At 32.7% G+C, this 17188-nt stretch overlaps 1 protein-coding gene across 2 annotated transcripts; it reads left to right on the plus strand.

The window, feature by feature from the left end:
• The first annotated feature begins 13765 nt into the window (after nt 1–13765).
• Nucleotides 13766–16823, plus strand: LOC130805959 (uncharacterized). Of its 2 annotated transcripts, XM_057670822.1 has the most exons (3): nt 13766–14137; nt 14610–14686; nt 15527–16814. In XM_057670822.1, the coding sequence occupies exons 1-3, from the start codon at nt 13815–13817 to the stop codon at nt 15538–15540; spliced, it is 414 nt and encodes a 137-aa protein (XP_057526805.1). In that variant the 5' UTR covers nt 13766–13814; the 3' UTR covers nt 15541–16814. The 2 variants fall into 2 exon arrangements, 1 of the variants encoding a protein (XP_057526805.1); XR_009040246.1 differs by lacking the exon at nt 14610–14686 and having other exon boundaries at nt 15527–16823.
• The last annotated feature ends 365 nt before the right edge of the window (nt 16824–17188 follow it).

Here is a 17188-nt window from a genome sequence, read left to right on the forward strand (position 1 = left end):
CTATGTTAAGAATTTGGGAGAAAAACTAATACAGAGTAGGCATTTAGTTATCTTTTAACATTGTAGTACTTACAAATAAGTTTGTTGTCACTAAAAATCCTTGCTTGCACACTAGTAATATTTGAGTGCTCAAGTTTGTTTATTAAGTTGTTGTTAGAGTATATAACGTGCCTATAGTGTCATTCGACCTTACTTGATTTTTTCAACTCTTGAAAATTTAGATATTTTACTCATAATAATAATGAAAAAATAAAATTAGTTATTTCATTGAACACACTTGACATATTGATAACTGTTAAAGCAAGTGCCAATAATCTTAATGATGACGTTAACTTTAAACATATAATCGAACATGCTTTGTCTTGTACTTTAGAGAGGGTCGATAAAGATGTGTCGGATATGGGTGATTTAAGGTTTGGAACGGTTGATAAGAGTTGCTTGATCAAAGCAACAAAGAAAGAAGCAGACTGTGAGTGGCTCGACCAGCCGCTCGATCGAGTAGAGCCTAGCTCGACCGGTCGAGCGGTGTTGGCTCGGTCGAGCAAGGTGTCCAGAACAGGTCAGTAGCTTCACTAGAAGCTTGCTCGACCGAGCGAGGTAGTGGCTCGGTCGAGCGGAAGTCCAGCAGACTACATTGGATCCTGTTTTTGGTCAGAATTTGTAGTGACTATGCAATTATGTGGTGCATTACTCTATTGTTTATTGTAATGTTTATTGTCATAGTTAATTAGGATATTAATTGGGATGTTACATGTGAGTTTATGGTGATTTATGAGGGAATACTAAGAGTGATGAATATCTTGCCTATAAATAGGATTCATCCCTCATAGTAAAATTAACCACAAAACACACATATTGTTGAGAGGGCTATTGCATTGTTAGAAACTTAAGAGTGTTCTTACTTTGCTTTAGTATTTGTGGTCTTGAGAGATTGTTCTCAAGATAAGGGAGGTTTATTATACTTGTAATTGTTGAATTAATTATAATAAACTATATTTGAGGGGGAGGTATTAAAGATACCTCATAAACACTTGTGTTCATCTTTTGCATTATATTTTTCATTTGTTTTTCATTGTTGAACCTCTTTGAGACTTTCGTTTTCAATAACTAAAAAAGGAATGAATCTAAGTGGTTTAATTAGAGGTATCCAAAATATTGGGTGTTTGACCGCATCTCGAATATAATAAGTCGGGTGTTTGATTTTTCTTCTAGAGTATCACATGTAAATATCTTGACAATCTAATTTGATTTTTACAATACAAGTTATTTCAGGTCAAGTCGTACTCGATTTTGGTTAATCAAGTCAATTTTAGACAACTCTAGGTAAATGTTATAGTGACATTTATCAATCAATTTAAATGAGTATAAATGTATAATAGGCTATGTATTTTTTGTTTTGGATACGTTATGTTCGGTAGACAAATATAAATTACAACTTATCTTCAACAATAAAATTTTTGGCCCAAATTTAAATTTAACATACATTATTCGACAATTGACCAAAAATCAACAAAAAAATGGTGGGCATTACTAATTGCAAAAATTTTAGTCATTCGGTAATAATTTGGGTTCTGATTCTGACTTTTTGAACCACTTGATATAATGTCTGAATCCACCACTAATTTGATCTGCGAAAAGAATGGAGGAAGGTAATTAGACTTATTTAATTTTCAAAATGTTAGAGAAGTGACTTATATGATTATATTTCATAAGCTAAGATGAAAAAATAATACCATCAAAAATCGTGTCCCCCATGGACTGTTACAATACATGCATCCAAACCTCAAATCATGGTCCAAAAACAATAACCGCGAAGAACTAATCCAAGCACAATGCAAACATATGTTTGTTGATCACATAAATGACCATTATCGTGAAGAATAGATAGACTGCCTATGAAAATATTTAAGAAATTAGAACTTAGAAAGCAATCTATGAAGTAGATAGACAATGGTTAGGATAACAAGTAGCGCTTTTATTATTGTATAGATTTAGATATTTACCTTAATCTATTTTTGCAATCTTACTCTAATGAATTGTTGGCTACACATATATGCGTGTTCTAATTTTTCTGTCTACTTGCTGTCTACCTTTTCAGTAATACTAAAACTAAAAAAAAGGGATTAGTTAAAGCTTATGATGCACCTAATTGTTGGTTTTATGTGTAATAACAGGCGTAGCAAGTACTAAAACTCTTTTACATTGTATTATATTAGGGGAAATCATGAGTGCGAAGGGTAGCATGTATTATGCAATCCTCTTTTGATCATATAGTTTAAGTTATATGAGTTTTTTTGGTATGAGGCTTTGTAACCTCTTATGTATTACGCATTATCTACAAAATAAAGCTACAAAGAGAGATAAGCTAGTAAAAAACCTATCTTCTCCCATCCCTATATTTATAAAGGTTGCGTGACAAAGAAGAAGGGTATTATATTGTTAAATTTAAGATCAAATCAGACTCTAAAATGGTTATTGTGTTGGGTGTACATACCATTTGTAATATTTAGACCTACTTATTATTAATGTGGTTAGCTTCTCTTGGAAGTTTTAACTAATTTTTTCTTTTAGTCTTTATATTACTGAAAAAGGGGCAATAAGAAGGCAGAAAAATCAGAATACAATATAGTAGAAAAAGTGAGAGTAAGTGGGTTTGTTACAAAAAAATCAGCCTGCACAATTTCAATCAATATGTTTGATGGAGGGGCAAATGTGGTCCGTTTTGGCTCATTGTTGATAGAGTTGTTATAATTGCTTCCAAATTTTATGACCCAGTCCCAGAAGAAATTGCTCCCGCCCGGAAAATGAAATGGCTTTCAAAAACATTTTTCATCCGGATACTTCATCCCAGTTTACGGATTACCCAGAAAATTTTAGCTTTCAAATATGTTTTTGGTCCCAGATTTTTTTATCTCAAAACTAGAACTTACGAAAAAGGTTAAGGCATCGCTCTCTTATGTATGTGTTCTTTTTCCAAGTAGCTTCCTCGATTCTGTGGTTTGACTGCATAACCTTAACCAACAGAAGCCAAGAGTTTCTCAATTCCTTGACTTAGTTATCCAAAATCCTGATAGGTCTTTCCTCATAAGTTAAGGACTCATTGATCTGAAGGGGTTCATGGGTTAGCACATGTGTTGGATCATGAATATACTTCCTCAACTGTGAAACATGCATGGAATATATTATAAAGTATTGCCAAACTTAGAGGTAAGGCCAACTCTAAGCAACTTCCCCGACTCTTATTAGAATTCAAATAAAATTTTGGGCTCAAATTTCCTCTATCTCTTAACTCAAAAACATCAGTCTCATTTCTCTCAATGCCATAGGTTAACTCAACATTCTCTAGATCTTCAAGTTGTGCCTTAATGATATGAGTCGAACAAAGTTGGTTTATACGGTCATTGCTCCCAAATACTGAACAACATCATGTTGGCTACAAATCTGTAATTCCAAACTTTGCATCTCATGTAAAACTCCCAAGGTACGTACATACTAGCATTCACAGACACTCTCAATCTTCTACTTAAGGCATCAGCTACCTTGTTCGTTTTCCCACGGTGGTACACAATCTCAAAATCATAATCCTTAATAACCTTAAGCCATCGCCTTCTGCGCATGTTCAATTCCTTTTGGTTGAAGACATACCTCAAGTTCTGATGATCGGTGTAGATCTTATATGGTAAACCATACAAATAATGTCTCTACTACTTCAGAGTACAGCAAGTTTGATGTCGTGCGCTGGTAATTCCTTCATGTGGCCTCAACTACATCAATACATAATCTATGACCTTTCCTTATTGCAAAAGTACACAACTCAAACCTTCAAATGAAAAATCACGATAAACCTCAATGGTTTGCTATAATCAGGCATTGTTAAAACAAAAGTAATAGTAAGTTTCTTCTTTAATTCCTCAAAAGCAATCGTGTGTCTCTCACTCTCAATCGACTCCCTTTCTTCAACAACTTACACATGGGACAAATAACTTTAGAGAAGATCTCAACATATTTCCTAGAATAACTTACTAATCCCAAAAAGCTTCGGATAATAGTTTATTCCTCGGAATCGGCTAATTGATTATTGCCTTGATCTTCTTCGGATCAACAGAATTTCCATCCTTAGAAAAAAAATATGACTAAAAAAATGTAAATTTTTCCTCAAACCAAAACTCGCACTTATTGATTCCTAAATAATTTTTCTTTCCTTAAAAGTTTTTGAAAGATCCTTACGTGTTCCTCATGTTTCTTCATGTTCCTCAAATGTACCAAAATGTCATGAAAAAAACGACTACAAACTTATTCAAATAAGGACAAAGTTATTGCTACATAAAATCCATAAATGTTGATGTAACAACCCGACTTACCGTTGACTGAGTAAACAGAGTCATCACGGGGTTTAAATCCCAAGAAACTGAATTCACACTTCTAAAACTTGAGTTAAGGAACACCAGCTCTTTAACGTAACCAACTCAACTATATCTCAAAACAAACATCTAACTAAAACACAAGATATTCATACAAATCTCTACAAGTCGAATATAGCCAACACAACCAAATCTAGTATACATTTATCCAAAATTCTAATACAAGTCTACAAATTCCTATGTGCTCAGCTCACTATACATCCTTGGAACGCTATTCAACACTACTAACCCATCATTCCCGACCGGTTCCGATCTGTAATCAAACTAAAAGATGAAAAACAACAGAAGGTCAGATTAAACTGAATGAGAAGTAACAATCCAAAACGACAAAACACCATAAAACAAATCATAGATTTATAAGCAACATCAGTTCCCTAGATCTATATGCGCACAGGGAGTCTAGTTGAGAGGAACATCCATAGCTCTAAGGCTATGCCACTCTCGGGTGAAGCTAGTCAATATCTCAATGACAATTCGTTTCAAAACAGGGAGCAAGGAACAATGTTCCTCAACTCCGTCAATGACCAGCTCGCAAGCCCGATCCATTGACCATATCATAATATCAACATAAGCAATCACAACAATATTTGTCTCAATCAATTTTCAATTTCAAAAGAACTTGGATAAAAATGATTTTTACACGAAAAGTAGTCTGGCCAGAACCTTTAAGGGACTGTTACTACTCACCAACAAGACGCTCCAAAGAGCCGTGATTGATTCGCAGCTATCAACTAGAAAGGTTCCTCGATGACGTCGCCTCCTGAAGCATAACAAATATACCATCACAACAAAGCATACGGTACTACAACTAAGTTCTTATAGCTCATTACATCTCATCCTAAGAATGCATCACAATTCCATCTTTTATTCTAATATTTCTAATTTCAAAGATTGCGCAAGTTATAATTCTAACCCCCAAAAGTCATAAGAAAATATATAACCTATTTAAAACTAGCTTATATTCCTGTAAAGATCGTACGTCTCCACAATTCCCTTTTATATTTCAATTCAAACACTTTCATGTTCATCTAAACTCAAAACCAAGAAACCAAACAAGATTAACAAGCTGTCCAAAAGAAAGGTTCAGCTAGTTATCCATTCAACTAATAATTTCCACACAAACCCTAAATATTCTCAAGAACAACCAATCGTATATAATCAAGGGTTATATCCAACACTTATATTTACCACAACTATTCGATTAATAACAACAACAAGATTTATCCACCATCAGTAATTTCACAAGAATTCCTAATATTCAAGAACAACAATTCTCATAATCTCTCTACATCTAACATCCTATCGGTATTCTAATCTTTGTAAATTACGTACTAATCAATAATTTCAACAAGTAGTTTCAATATCCTTCAATCTATCATTTTTACATCATAAATCCCAAATTACATTTGATTTTAGAAATCTTCCCCAAAGCTCCTCAATCACAATCTCTTATAATCACATATCAATCCTCACATAACTCACTAATAACACATTATCCATAATTTCCAATTTAATGACTCATCTACCATCTCATACACATTCCAAGATTCATCAACATTTAGGCTTCATACATGGTTAAGAATTAAGCAAGTGAAAGTATGCCAATGCAACTAATTTCTATATGAATAAGAGTATGATTATTAAGGAAAAACAAAGAAAGAATTCTAGAAGGACTACCTTCTGTTTGCAGCAGCAAGAAACGAAAAAAATTCCAGATTCAACACTTTGTTTTCGACTTGGATCTGATGTTTAATCAACAAGACCAAAACTCACTCAAACTTCCCCAAATCGGCAGAATTCAAGTCAAGGGACGAAGTTTTCGATTCCTTCTACACTTATGGTGGTTCGAAATTAGAGAAAAGATAAAGAGATTGCTGAAATAACGTGTCGAAAATCAAAGAAGAAATCGAGTAAATTATACCTTATTAGCTTTAGTTCGTTACTTTTCAAAAACAATTCGAGCGAAGGATTGCGTTTGTTGAAGAAGCAGGAGCGAAATCAGATGGAGAAGATGAGTAAAGCTGCGTTTTCTTTGAAGATCGAAGGTAAGGAATGACGGGATGAGGTATGGGTTTTCGAAGGTTTTCGGAAGGCAAAGAAGGGTTTGATTTTTCCTTTTGTGTTGAAGATGATGATGAAAAGTGAGACACGTGATATTTTTTTTCTTTTTATTAAGAAAAGGAAAAGGAAAGAAGAAGTTAAATTAAGAATATTTTATGTCATTTGTATTTAAGATCATTCTCGCACTGATAATTCTCTTAAACTTACTCGTCTTAAAATATTAATTTTCCCGAATGTTACAGTTGATGGCGCATATGTTATCTTAAATGATGTCACCAAAAACTCTTATGTCCAAATTTGATCTGGAACGCAGTGTTAGAGAAATCCCCTAGGCTATCCTCAATTGATGATACCCATAACTCAAATCAATCTTAACAAAACACGTAAGCACTTATCAAGGGCAAATAGTAAACACTTCTTAATGATGACCTTGTTAATCTCCCTGAAATCAATGCATATCCTCATTGTACCATCTTTCCTTTTTTTACAAAAATAAAATAGGGACTCCTAAGGATGACACTAGAATGGATAAAACATTTTTCTAATAACTCATCCAATTGCTTCTTTAATTTGGTTAACTCAACCGAGGTAAAACAGTATGGAGTCTTAGAGATAGGGTTAGCATTAGAAATCAGATTAATATGGAAATCTACCACTCTTCCCCGGGGCAAACCAAGTAAATCCTTAAGAAAAAAAATTCATTTTTTTCACAAACAATTGGGGTTTCCATGAGTCTCAGTTTGTATTTCTCCTCACTGTAGAAAATAAAACACATGCATGTATCCTTCATCTCTATGCCTAATCATCTCAATTGCTTGAACGACATAAATGGTTTGAATATGGGACATATAATTCTTCATAATCAAGCACGTACTCTCCTTCTTCAGTCTTAACCCAAACAATCTTTTCCTTACACAAAATCTCCACATGATGACATACCCAAAATTATATCATAAGTACCCAATTCAAACATTATCTAGCTGGCGGGCAAATGATGATCTAGAATCATAAGAGGGAAGCTAGGAAAGACACTGTCATATAAGAATGGTGAACTGTCGGGTAATAGAATTTGAGGATTGAATTTATGAGGTTTAAGAGAGATAGAGAAATTGTGAAAAAAAAAACAAGTTCAAATAAAAGATTGATCAGCTTTTAAATCAAAAAGAATATTCGCGAAATAATTTTCTATGAGAAAATAACTTCAAATAACTTTATCTTCAAACTATTGATTATTGCGAACTTTTCCTCTAATGCTCGGATCCTAGACTCTTGAATAGAGGAGAATATTATCGTCTCTCGTCATCACAAATGAAATTTAAACATGTGATCGATATCACATCAACCTAATTCTAACAGATAAATTACACATATCACCCAAGCACATATAAAAAAGTTAGAAAAAAAAAGTTATTTGAAAAGTTATTTGAAAAGCTTTCTTTTTTTTTTTTGAAAATGTCGGCTATCGAGATATTTTTTTAACATTAGAATTGAAGTTCCGTAACTCGAGTAACTTTAGTTCTGATACCAAGTGTAGCAGGATCGACAGTCTCGATACGTAATTAACATTAATGATAATGTTTACAATAATAATGCGGAAGTCTCAAAATGCCGATCTAGTAAAAACTTTTAAAAACTAAAAATTGTTTATGATGAACAATAAATATTACATCAGAGTTGGAAAATAAGAAATACATATCGTTTGTTCCAAAAAAACATAATAATTAGAATCAAATACATCAAAATCATCAAACAAAATGCAGCTAAGTCCTTGATAGCGTAAATAAATTGTAGTTGCGGCCTAGATAGGAACCTAAAACTAAATTTTGCAAAATGCTGCCATCCATAATACAGATGACACCCGATTGAATCGATCAGCACTTAACGCCAAGCATAAAAACCTATCCAACTCAAAATACGAAATTACACACTATATTTACAAAATAATCATTAAAGTACAAACTTATAATTAATTGACACCACTGTATACTTTTACTATATTCCTTCACTGTTCCTTATAATGCCTTATTTTGTGTATTTTTCCATTTCAATTTCGGTTTTATTAAGTAGAATTTAAATCTAACTATATAACAATTAGAGAAATTACTTTATAGAATAGTTTTATTGATGTAATTCTCTAAGATGATAATCCTAGTCTTATTAGAAGGTCATTATGTAAATATATCATTTCAAGCAAAAAAGAAGAAGCAAGCAAAGAACCGAATCAGACTGAGATGCGCGACCCGCAGAGTTTTATGCGGGGTGCGGATTTCAGTCTGTAGGCTGGGCAACTATTTCACTTTTTCCATTTCGGCTTTCATTTTCAATTGGATGTTTAGAGGGATTTGGGAGGCGACTTGCATGTAAATTTTCATTAAAATACTTCTTCTTCTTCATTTCTGTTTGCCATGTTTATGGAGCTTCAAGCTTAAATTTTCATTTCTTAAGGAAGGTTGATTGGAGACTTCTAATTACTCATTGTAAGAATTCCTCTACTTAATATACTTTTGATTATTGAAAAGTTCTTATTATAATCTTATGAATGTTGTTTGAATTGGAAATCAACTATTGTTCTTATTATTGCAATATTCATATATGCTAAATCTATTTGCAAAATCAGTTAGTTTTGTACTTGGTTTAGTGGTAGCAACTACTTCTAATTGTGAATGCAGATTGTGAATTATTAGAATCTAAATGAACTTTTCATTTTGATTGAAAACTATTTGCTTGAATAGTTTTAGCAAACCTATTGATTCTTTTTTCTTAAAGCTACTGTTGGATTGAATTTATTCTCTAATTAGAGTGAATTAACTAATAATAAGAGCTTTACATTCAAACTGATTTTGATGTTTAGCTACACTTAAGGAGAATAGAAGTATAATCATCTTCACAATAGGTAGTCAAAAGTGAATATTCAATGATCAATGAGAAACAAGAAGTATACAATCAACTTAACTCAAGATATCCTTTCTATTGATTTGTAGAAAACACCATTGTTATAGATTTCACTTAGTTCATTGCTTGTTCAAGTTATTTTATTCCAGAAAAACAAATCAAAACCCCCCTTTTCTTTGCGTTATTGATTGTTTTCAATTTCAATTTTCAAAGCACATATCATACTAAAACCTTCTCGAACCCCATCTCTTTGTGGATACGAATCTTACTACCCTACTACATTAAGTTGTATTTGAAAAGTAAGTGAATTTATTTTTGGTTAGAGTTTAGGCGACTGAGAAAGTACCTACCAAATTTTGGCGCCAGTGCCGGGGATCGAACCCGGGTCACCCGCGTGACAGGCGGGAATACTTAACTATCCATACTTTTAAGTCATCAAGATACCATTCTCAACGCTGGCAGAAGTACGTTACTGCGACTTATACAATTCAATAATCTTAATACTTAAGTAAGTTCATTTGGTTAATACTTATAATCGTACCAAGCATCGTAGCGTCAACACTAATCAAGTTTATCACCGATCAACAAGCACAACAATATGACACCTGATATATGGAAGGGTCTGGCTAGATTAGGACCGAAGCCCTACATCTAACTGTGGTGGGAGTCGTCACCCCTCCAATACAATTATGCTCGAGCTTCTACAAGATAGGTAGCTAACCCCTTGTCTTACACCGCATTTTAAGTGTCAGCTAACACGGGCGCCGGGATTTTACATGCCGGTCCATAGTTCGACATTACCTTACTATCAGGATCATTCAATCAATACTAAAATAATTTTACACAAGCACATCATATTTTTTTATTACTATAAGTTAACTTCGACTTCGATTTTGACTAACTTAGGTGGTAACTTCCTTAATTTAATAAGATTCTTAATAATAATGTTAAATCTACCTTTATACCCTTATTAGTTCATTACTAAAAATTTTTACACTTTAAACTTTAGTTATAACTTTATTTTTAATAGCTCTTTTGTTAAATAAATTCACAATAATACCTTAATGTTCTATTAATAGTCAAAATTAATATTTTTCATTAGTAGTCACTAAAATTTATTTTTCTTGAAATAAGTTTCAATAATCAACATTTCTAACTTTAAAATAAATAAATCTTTTATTCTTTTCACAAAATTAAATATTTTAATTATGAATCGAGTAAAACTTATTCTTTGGATAAATTTCCAAAATTCAATAAATTCACGAAAAATCAATATTTCAAGTTGAAAAATAAGTAAAACTTATTAACTTCACAAAAATCAATATTTTAATGATAAAACAAATAGAAATTATACGTTTACGAAATCAATATTTTTAGTTATAAAGCAAATAACATTTTATAAGTTCACCAAAAACATTACTTCTAGTTACAAAACATGTAAAACTTATATTTTTCACACAAATCAATAATTATTGTTATAAAACTAGTAAAAACTTTATTCTTTAATATTCATAAAATCAAAATTTGACACATAAAGACAACTTTATTAAAAAAAAAAACTATTTTTACCTTTTTATATAAATTTTGGTCAAATAGTCAACTAAGGAATATTTGGTACACACTAGTTATTTAATATCACAAAAGTTACTTTTATAAAAAAAAATCTCATATATTCAAGAAAACACTTAACTTATAAAAATTTCTCAAAAATTTCTTTTTAACTTATTATTTTATTATTATTTATAAAATGCTTGTAATAAATTAAAATAGTAAATAAAATCCTTTTTTTTTATGATAGTTGCCAAATGGCCTATGATTATTTTTAGACCTTTTTCACTAAAAAAAACTTACTTTATCATAATAAATTCAAAATTTAAATAATTCACATAATCACTAAAATAAAAACTTTTACACAATAAATAGAAACTTAATATAACTTTAAGGATAAGTTTAATATTAAAATAAAGTATAATGACAATAATCTTAACATAACCATACTTAGTAAAAGTATGTTTGTAAAATAGCAGACAACTTTATAAACTAGTTTATAGGCAAACATAAACATATTAACAAAAATTCTAACATTAAAAAAAACTTAAATATAATAGCATTTCTAATGTAACACATAAAAATAATACTTAATATCACTAGAATATGATATTTTTCACCAACTTTCCAAACATGTTCAAAAATTACTTATTAAAATACTAAAAATACTTTTAGCATAAACATACTTAAATAATCTTAATTATAATTTCATTAAACTAACTTCTCACTTAAACATACTTAACATATTTCATACTTTTCATATTATAAAGTAAATATAATGTAAATATTCCACATAAAGAATAGGGTAAGAAGTTATACCATACTGACACCAAGGAGTAGTAGTACTAAGTACTAATAAGTAAATATGATCCTCCAAGCTAATTAAATACTCCAAGCTCCAATGTTCCAAAAGTGATGATATTCTAAGCTTCCAAAATAATTACCAAACTCCAAAATGATGATCTTTTAAGTACCCAAAATAATTATCCAACCCCAAAATGCTAGGAAAATAATTATTTATGCTCCATCTTCTTGAATTTCATTAACTATAAAAGGAATTAGGAATTTAGTACTTGATTTTATAAAGTGAATTTAGGAGGAAAATGGAAGAAAAATTATAGGGCATGAAATTATAGATGTATACGTGGAAAGGTGGAAAATGGATGAGTTTTGCTTCGAATTTCCTATGTAGAACCCTTAGGTAAAAACTACTATATAAAGTAGATATTTAGGGGACAAAATCTTAAAGAATTTGGATTTAAAAAAAAAAAGCATGCTCCAAATCTAAGTCCATATCCATCCAACATGATGGTTAGAGCTGTTCAAAAGTGACCCGACCCGTAAACCCGAACCGAAATCAAAAGTAAACCAACCCAAAAATGTGTTTCTTTTTTAGGTTTATCGAACCGACATTACCCGACCCAAAGTTATACCCAAACTGGTTAACAACCGAAAATGGGAAAACTAAACCCGAGCTGTAACCGATTTTTTTAACCGACACATAACCATTAATCGAGATAATCCGAACCTATTAATGACCGACCCGAGTCATATCCAACCCGAATCATGCTCGAAACAAACTTGATCCGGCTAAAATCGACTTAACCCGAACGAAGTTTAGATCGAACTGCTGTAAACCTAAACCAATTTTTTACATAGAAGTATAATCGACTCATATTCAATCATCTAATCAGTTATTCTAATAAATTGATAAATATTTTAAAAAATAATTTTTATAAATACATGGTTTCATATATTTAGAGTTTATAATCAACGGTCAATGTTTATTTAACTACTTTTGATGGAATTAGATGAAAATTGATAAAACTTTATAATTTTAATTTTCGGTCAAATAAGTAAAAGTAACAATGTAATAATGATCACTAATTGATTTGCATTTTAACTATTTTGCTTTAAGTAAAGGGAACCTTATCATTAACTAAAAAATGACTAATAACATCTGATACTGACTCGATTGATAGTAATAAGTAATTCGTAACCGAATTCTACTTGAAAAATACCCAGACCTGATTTGTACCTGGTAAAACCAAACCAACTATTAACCGATGACAACCCGAGACCGATTAAAACTTGACACGAACTTCAACCGACACCAAATTGATGCTAACCCGATAGCTCGAATAACCGATCTTCAACCGAACCGTGACTAGCCGATCCGACCCGAGTGTGACCCGTTGTAACACGCATCCAAAATATAACCAATCCGAAATACAACCGAACCGAACCGAATGACACCCGTTCCAAAACCAATTCGTTCACCAGAATGAACACCTCTAATGATGGTAAGGAGGAGTTTGATTTCTTTTCAAACTTACTTTACTTATGTAAGTATACTACTTTAAAATATTATGGTAGGTTTTGACTAGGGATGGTCATGGGTCCAGGACCCTGTTGGACCCGCCCTTTTTTAAGGGTCTGGGTCTTTGTAACACCACGAGATTTTAATAATGAAATTATTTAATATTTTAACAACTTTTAAAGATTTTAAAATTTTATTAATTATTTCTGAATTAGTTTTAATAAATTTCTTTCATATACGGATTTAAATGTTAACATATATATATATATATATATATATATATATATATATATATATATATATTAAAAATATAGTTACGACTTCTCAAATAAAGAGGTTCGAATAAAAATGATTATTTTATTAAAATATGTGAACCCACGAAGGTAAGTTGGGTATCGTAAGAAAATGAATCGAGATAAAAATAAATAAAATAAGCCTAATAATAATAACAATAAGAAAAAAAAATAAAAAAACAGTATAAAAACCCACCCTAAACGCTCACAAGACCAAGCCGTCACTCCTTCCTCCTCTTCTCCTTCTCTTCTCTCTTCTCCCTTCTCCCTCACTCACGGATGAAACCGTGCACCACCGCCACAGCAGCAGCCTCCCTCACGCACAGTCACGCTCTACAGCAGCCGGCCCTTTCTCTTCCCCCCTCCACGGCAGCAACCAGCAGAAGCCAGCTGCTCCTCTCAGTCCTTCCCCCTTCCACGAGCAGCCCCAGGCAGCAGCATAGCAGGCTGCGCGTTCTCCAACAGCAGCCGGCTGATCTGTGTACCGCCAGCAGGTCAGTAGCCACGTGGTGGTTGCTCCACCACCCCACACGACCATCAATTGTGATCCACCACTACAACCTCCACTTACCCCCTTCATCCCTTTTGCTAGTCTCATCTTTGTAAGCCATCTTCTTCCCCTAATTGATTTTCATTGTTTTGAATGGGAATTTGTATCAAGTTTATGGATTTTGTGTAGATTTTTGTTTTATTTCTATTAAATCTTATGATGGGTAAGAGTTTAAGTGATGATTTGAATATAACTATGAATTAGAGTTAAAGTATGAATAGAAGTGATAATAATTGTACTACTTTTGTGCTTGGGGATGTTTTAAAACTTAAATAGATTGGTATGAGATTTGAATATATGATTTGATTGTGAATAGGTGATAATAGTTGTAATAATTGAGAGTATTAGTCACAAAAGTGGTGTTAATTGTCACTTGTATTATAAAGATGATGGTGGATATTGTTATGTTATTGAGTATTATTTTTAGTTTCGTAGTTAGGTGATAATAGCGGTTACTGTCGTATTTAGTTTGGTATGGCAAAGTAGTTAAGGGAACTTATTAGTTCTACTCATAACTTGTATAGATTCCAAATTCATAAGAGGAAAGTAGAACTTAATTGGGTGATTTTTGTAACTCTTGGTTGTGCAGTGACGCTTGCAGGTACGTACACGCAGTAATTTATTATCATGTTTATCGTTACAAAGTATTATCAATATTTCACTATTATATGCATTGTATTAGAATTATAGAGCGCCACAAAGTTAATTATGCTGGCGTATAGTCATAATAGAGATATAGGCAAGTAGAATGAAAGCATAAGGAGACTGTGAGAACATATTTCTATATAGTAGAGAACGCGCCATGATTGAGTGTAGTATCGAAGTGTTTTTCCTACTTATTGAGCCTTGATTTATGATTAGTTGGCGTGACTCAGCTGGATTATATCCGGTTGATTTAATAGTCCCCTAGGTGAGGTTTGACGGGACCACCGTAAGGGGGGTATGAGCATGCTTGGGTCATTGGGCGCCGGGAGGCCGATAACGCCCCGTGACCGAGGTGTTACCATGTGGGCCTTGCAAACCCCAATATGGTGGCCTCTTCACTGGTTTAGTACCCCAGTGTGTTAGTTTTTCCCGAAGGTAGGACCCAAGAGGGTCAGCTAGAGGGGGGCATGAGCTCATACTTTGCCAATGGGCGCCGGGAGGCCGATAACGCCCTTGGCCGTGTCACTATGCCATGAATAGAGAGAGGATCCTCTACCTTGAATATACCTTGAGAGATTAGTAGTTTGAAAGAGAAATTATGAATAAATAGAGGTGTTTAGACAGATGAGTAGACTCGTTATTGCCATACTATATCGTTGCCTACAGTTTTGTTCGATGACTTTAATTGTTGTAAGTTGATTAATTACTGACGTGTATGTGTTTGTTGTTGTTTGTTCATGACTCTCTATGATGTTCCTGCTATGACACATCTGACTATGGTCATTATGTTGAGCAGCAGGAGGATCATAGCCTGACATGACAGGTATAGGAGCTCTTTTTGCTATGCATTGGGGGAAAGAGTGGAGTACGATCGTAACAATTGTATACAAATAGTCCAATGCATGTAGCTGCTATAACTTGTAAAGTTTTCTTTTGGGATTGTGTAAATTTCTTTTGTATGGAGCCATGTGACTCCTTGTATAATCCATAGTAACGCTGTGTAATTTTTGGATGTATAGCAGTGAAAATACACCTTGAGTACCCGTCAAATCGATGCGTTAACACTGGAACCACGATCCTCCTTAGAGTTGACGATTTGAGGAGCCGACGATGATTCTTTCCGTCGTGACGTATTCTTGAAAGCATTAAAGGCCTTAGATTATTTTAGTTATGTTATCCATGTATATATTCTCGTCACATCCTCAGTTTTCAGCAGAGATGCTGCCGAAATTTCCACTTACTCACCCTTTTTAATTAATCTTTAGCGTTTATTCTAATTATTTTCCCTTTTTTTTTATGTAACACCCGAATTTCCTCCCTTCCTTCACGATTCTGGTTTCGTTTAAGGGGTTTGAAATTCAGGGGTGTTACAGTCTTAATTTTTTAGACCCATCGGATCCGGATCCGGGTTTGGATCTAAAAAAAATTTAACGGGTCCGAGTCTGGGTCCTAAGGTGAAGACCCGAACCCGAACCCAGACCCTAAACTTTTAAATTTTATATTTTAAATTTCTGATTTCTTAATTTATTTCTAATATAATGAAAAGTTGAAAACCCGTTTTTGCCTAAAGCCTAAAGCAGTAAAGCAAACTCCAGTAACCCTAATTTTTCTTTCTCCTCTAACATCTCTGCGCCTCCATCGCCATTCGCCAGCCATCGCTATTTAGACAAGTGTTTTTACGCTCTAGTAATTATTTTGTATTTGAATTTCATGGACTCGAACAAGTGTTTGTAATACAATAATAAGTTGCTTACAAAAATACAAAAAGACTCGAAAAAGGTTCAATTTTGACAAATCAAAGAAGTTTTGTATAAGACCCATTATGGACCCATTAAGGACCCTAGACCCTGTCAGATCCGTAGGGTCCGGGTCTGGGTCTGAAAATTTTGGACCCTTAGGGTCCGGATCCGAGTCGGGATCCAAAAAAAATAAAAGGGTCCGGGTCCGGGTCCGGGTCTGACCAGACCCGCCCCATGACCATCCCTAGTTTTGACCAAATAGGTTTAGGTGTTTAAAAATTAGTTTAGGTATTAAACTAGCTTAAAAACTTTATTAATAAAAATATAATAGTTTAGAATAGTTTAATAAAAGTGTTAAAGTCATCAAAATAATTGTTAACGGAAGTATTTAAGAAATAAGAATTTTAAATTTAAAGTTTTAGTAATCCGTAAACTAATTAATGATTTTGAAATTTTCGTAATATAAAGAAATAATCAAAACTTTTGGGCTCATAAAAAGAATCATATTCAGAAATCATAAAAAAAATTTACAGTTTCATATTTAGATTAGTTTATGAAATCGGACAAATATCGGGAATTTAAAGGAATTAAATAAGTTAAGAACTTGAAAATCGAATCAGGAATTAAAAATGAAATTTAATCAAGAAATAAAAATATGAATAATTGAAATATAAGTTTTAAGGATTAGATAAATTTGGAGTTTAATGATCAAGAATTAG

Source organism: Amaranthus tricolor, chromosome 2, assembly GCF_026212465.1.
Source record: "Amaranthus tricolor cultivar Red isolate AtriRed21 chromosome 2, ASM2621246v1, whole genome shotgun sequence".
Classification (NCBI taxonomy): domain Eukaryota; kingdom Viridiplantae; phylum Streptophyta; class Magnoliopsida; order Caryophyllales; family Amaranthaceae; genus Amaranthus; species Amaranthus tricolor.

What these genes read in the sequence shown, in the direction of transcription:
- LOC130805959 (XM_057670822.1), top strand. Translation starts at nt 13,815, where the DNA reads ATGAAACCGTGCACCACCGCCACAGCAGCAGCCTCCCTCACGCACAGT. An exon ending in CTTTTGCTAGTCTCATCTTT is followed by an intron (nt 14,138 to 14,609) that starts GTAAGCCATCTT and finishes TAACTTGTATAG; the next exon opens with ATTCCAAATTCATAAGAGGA.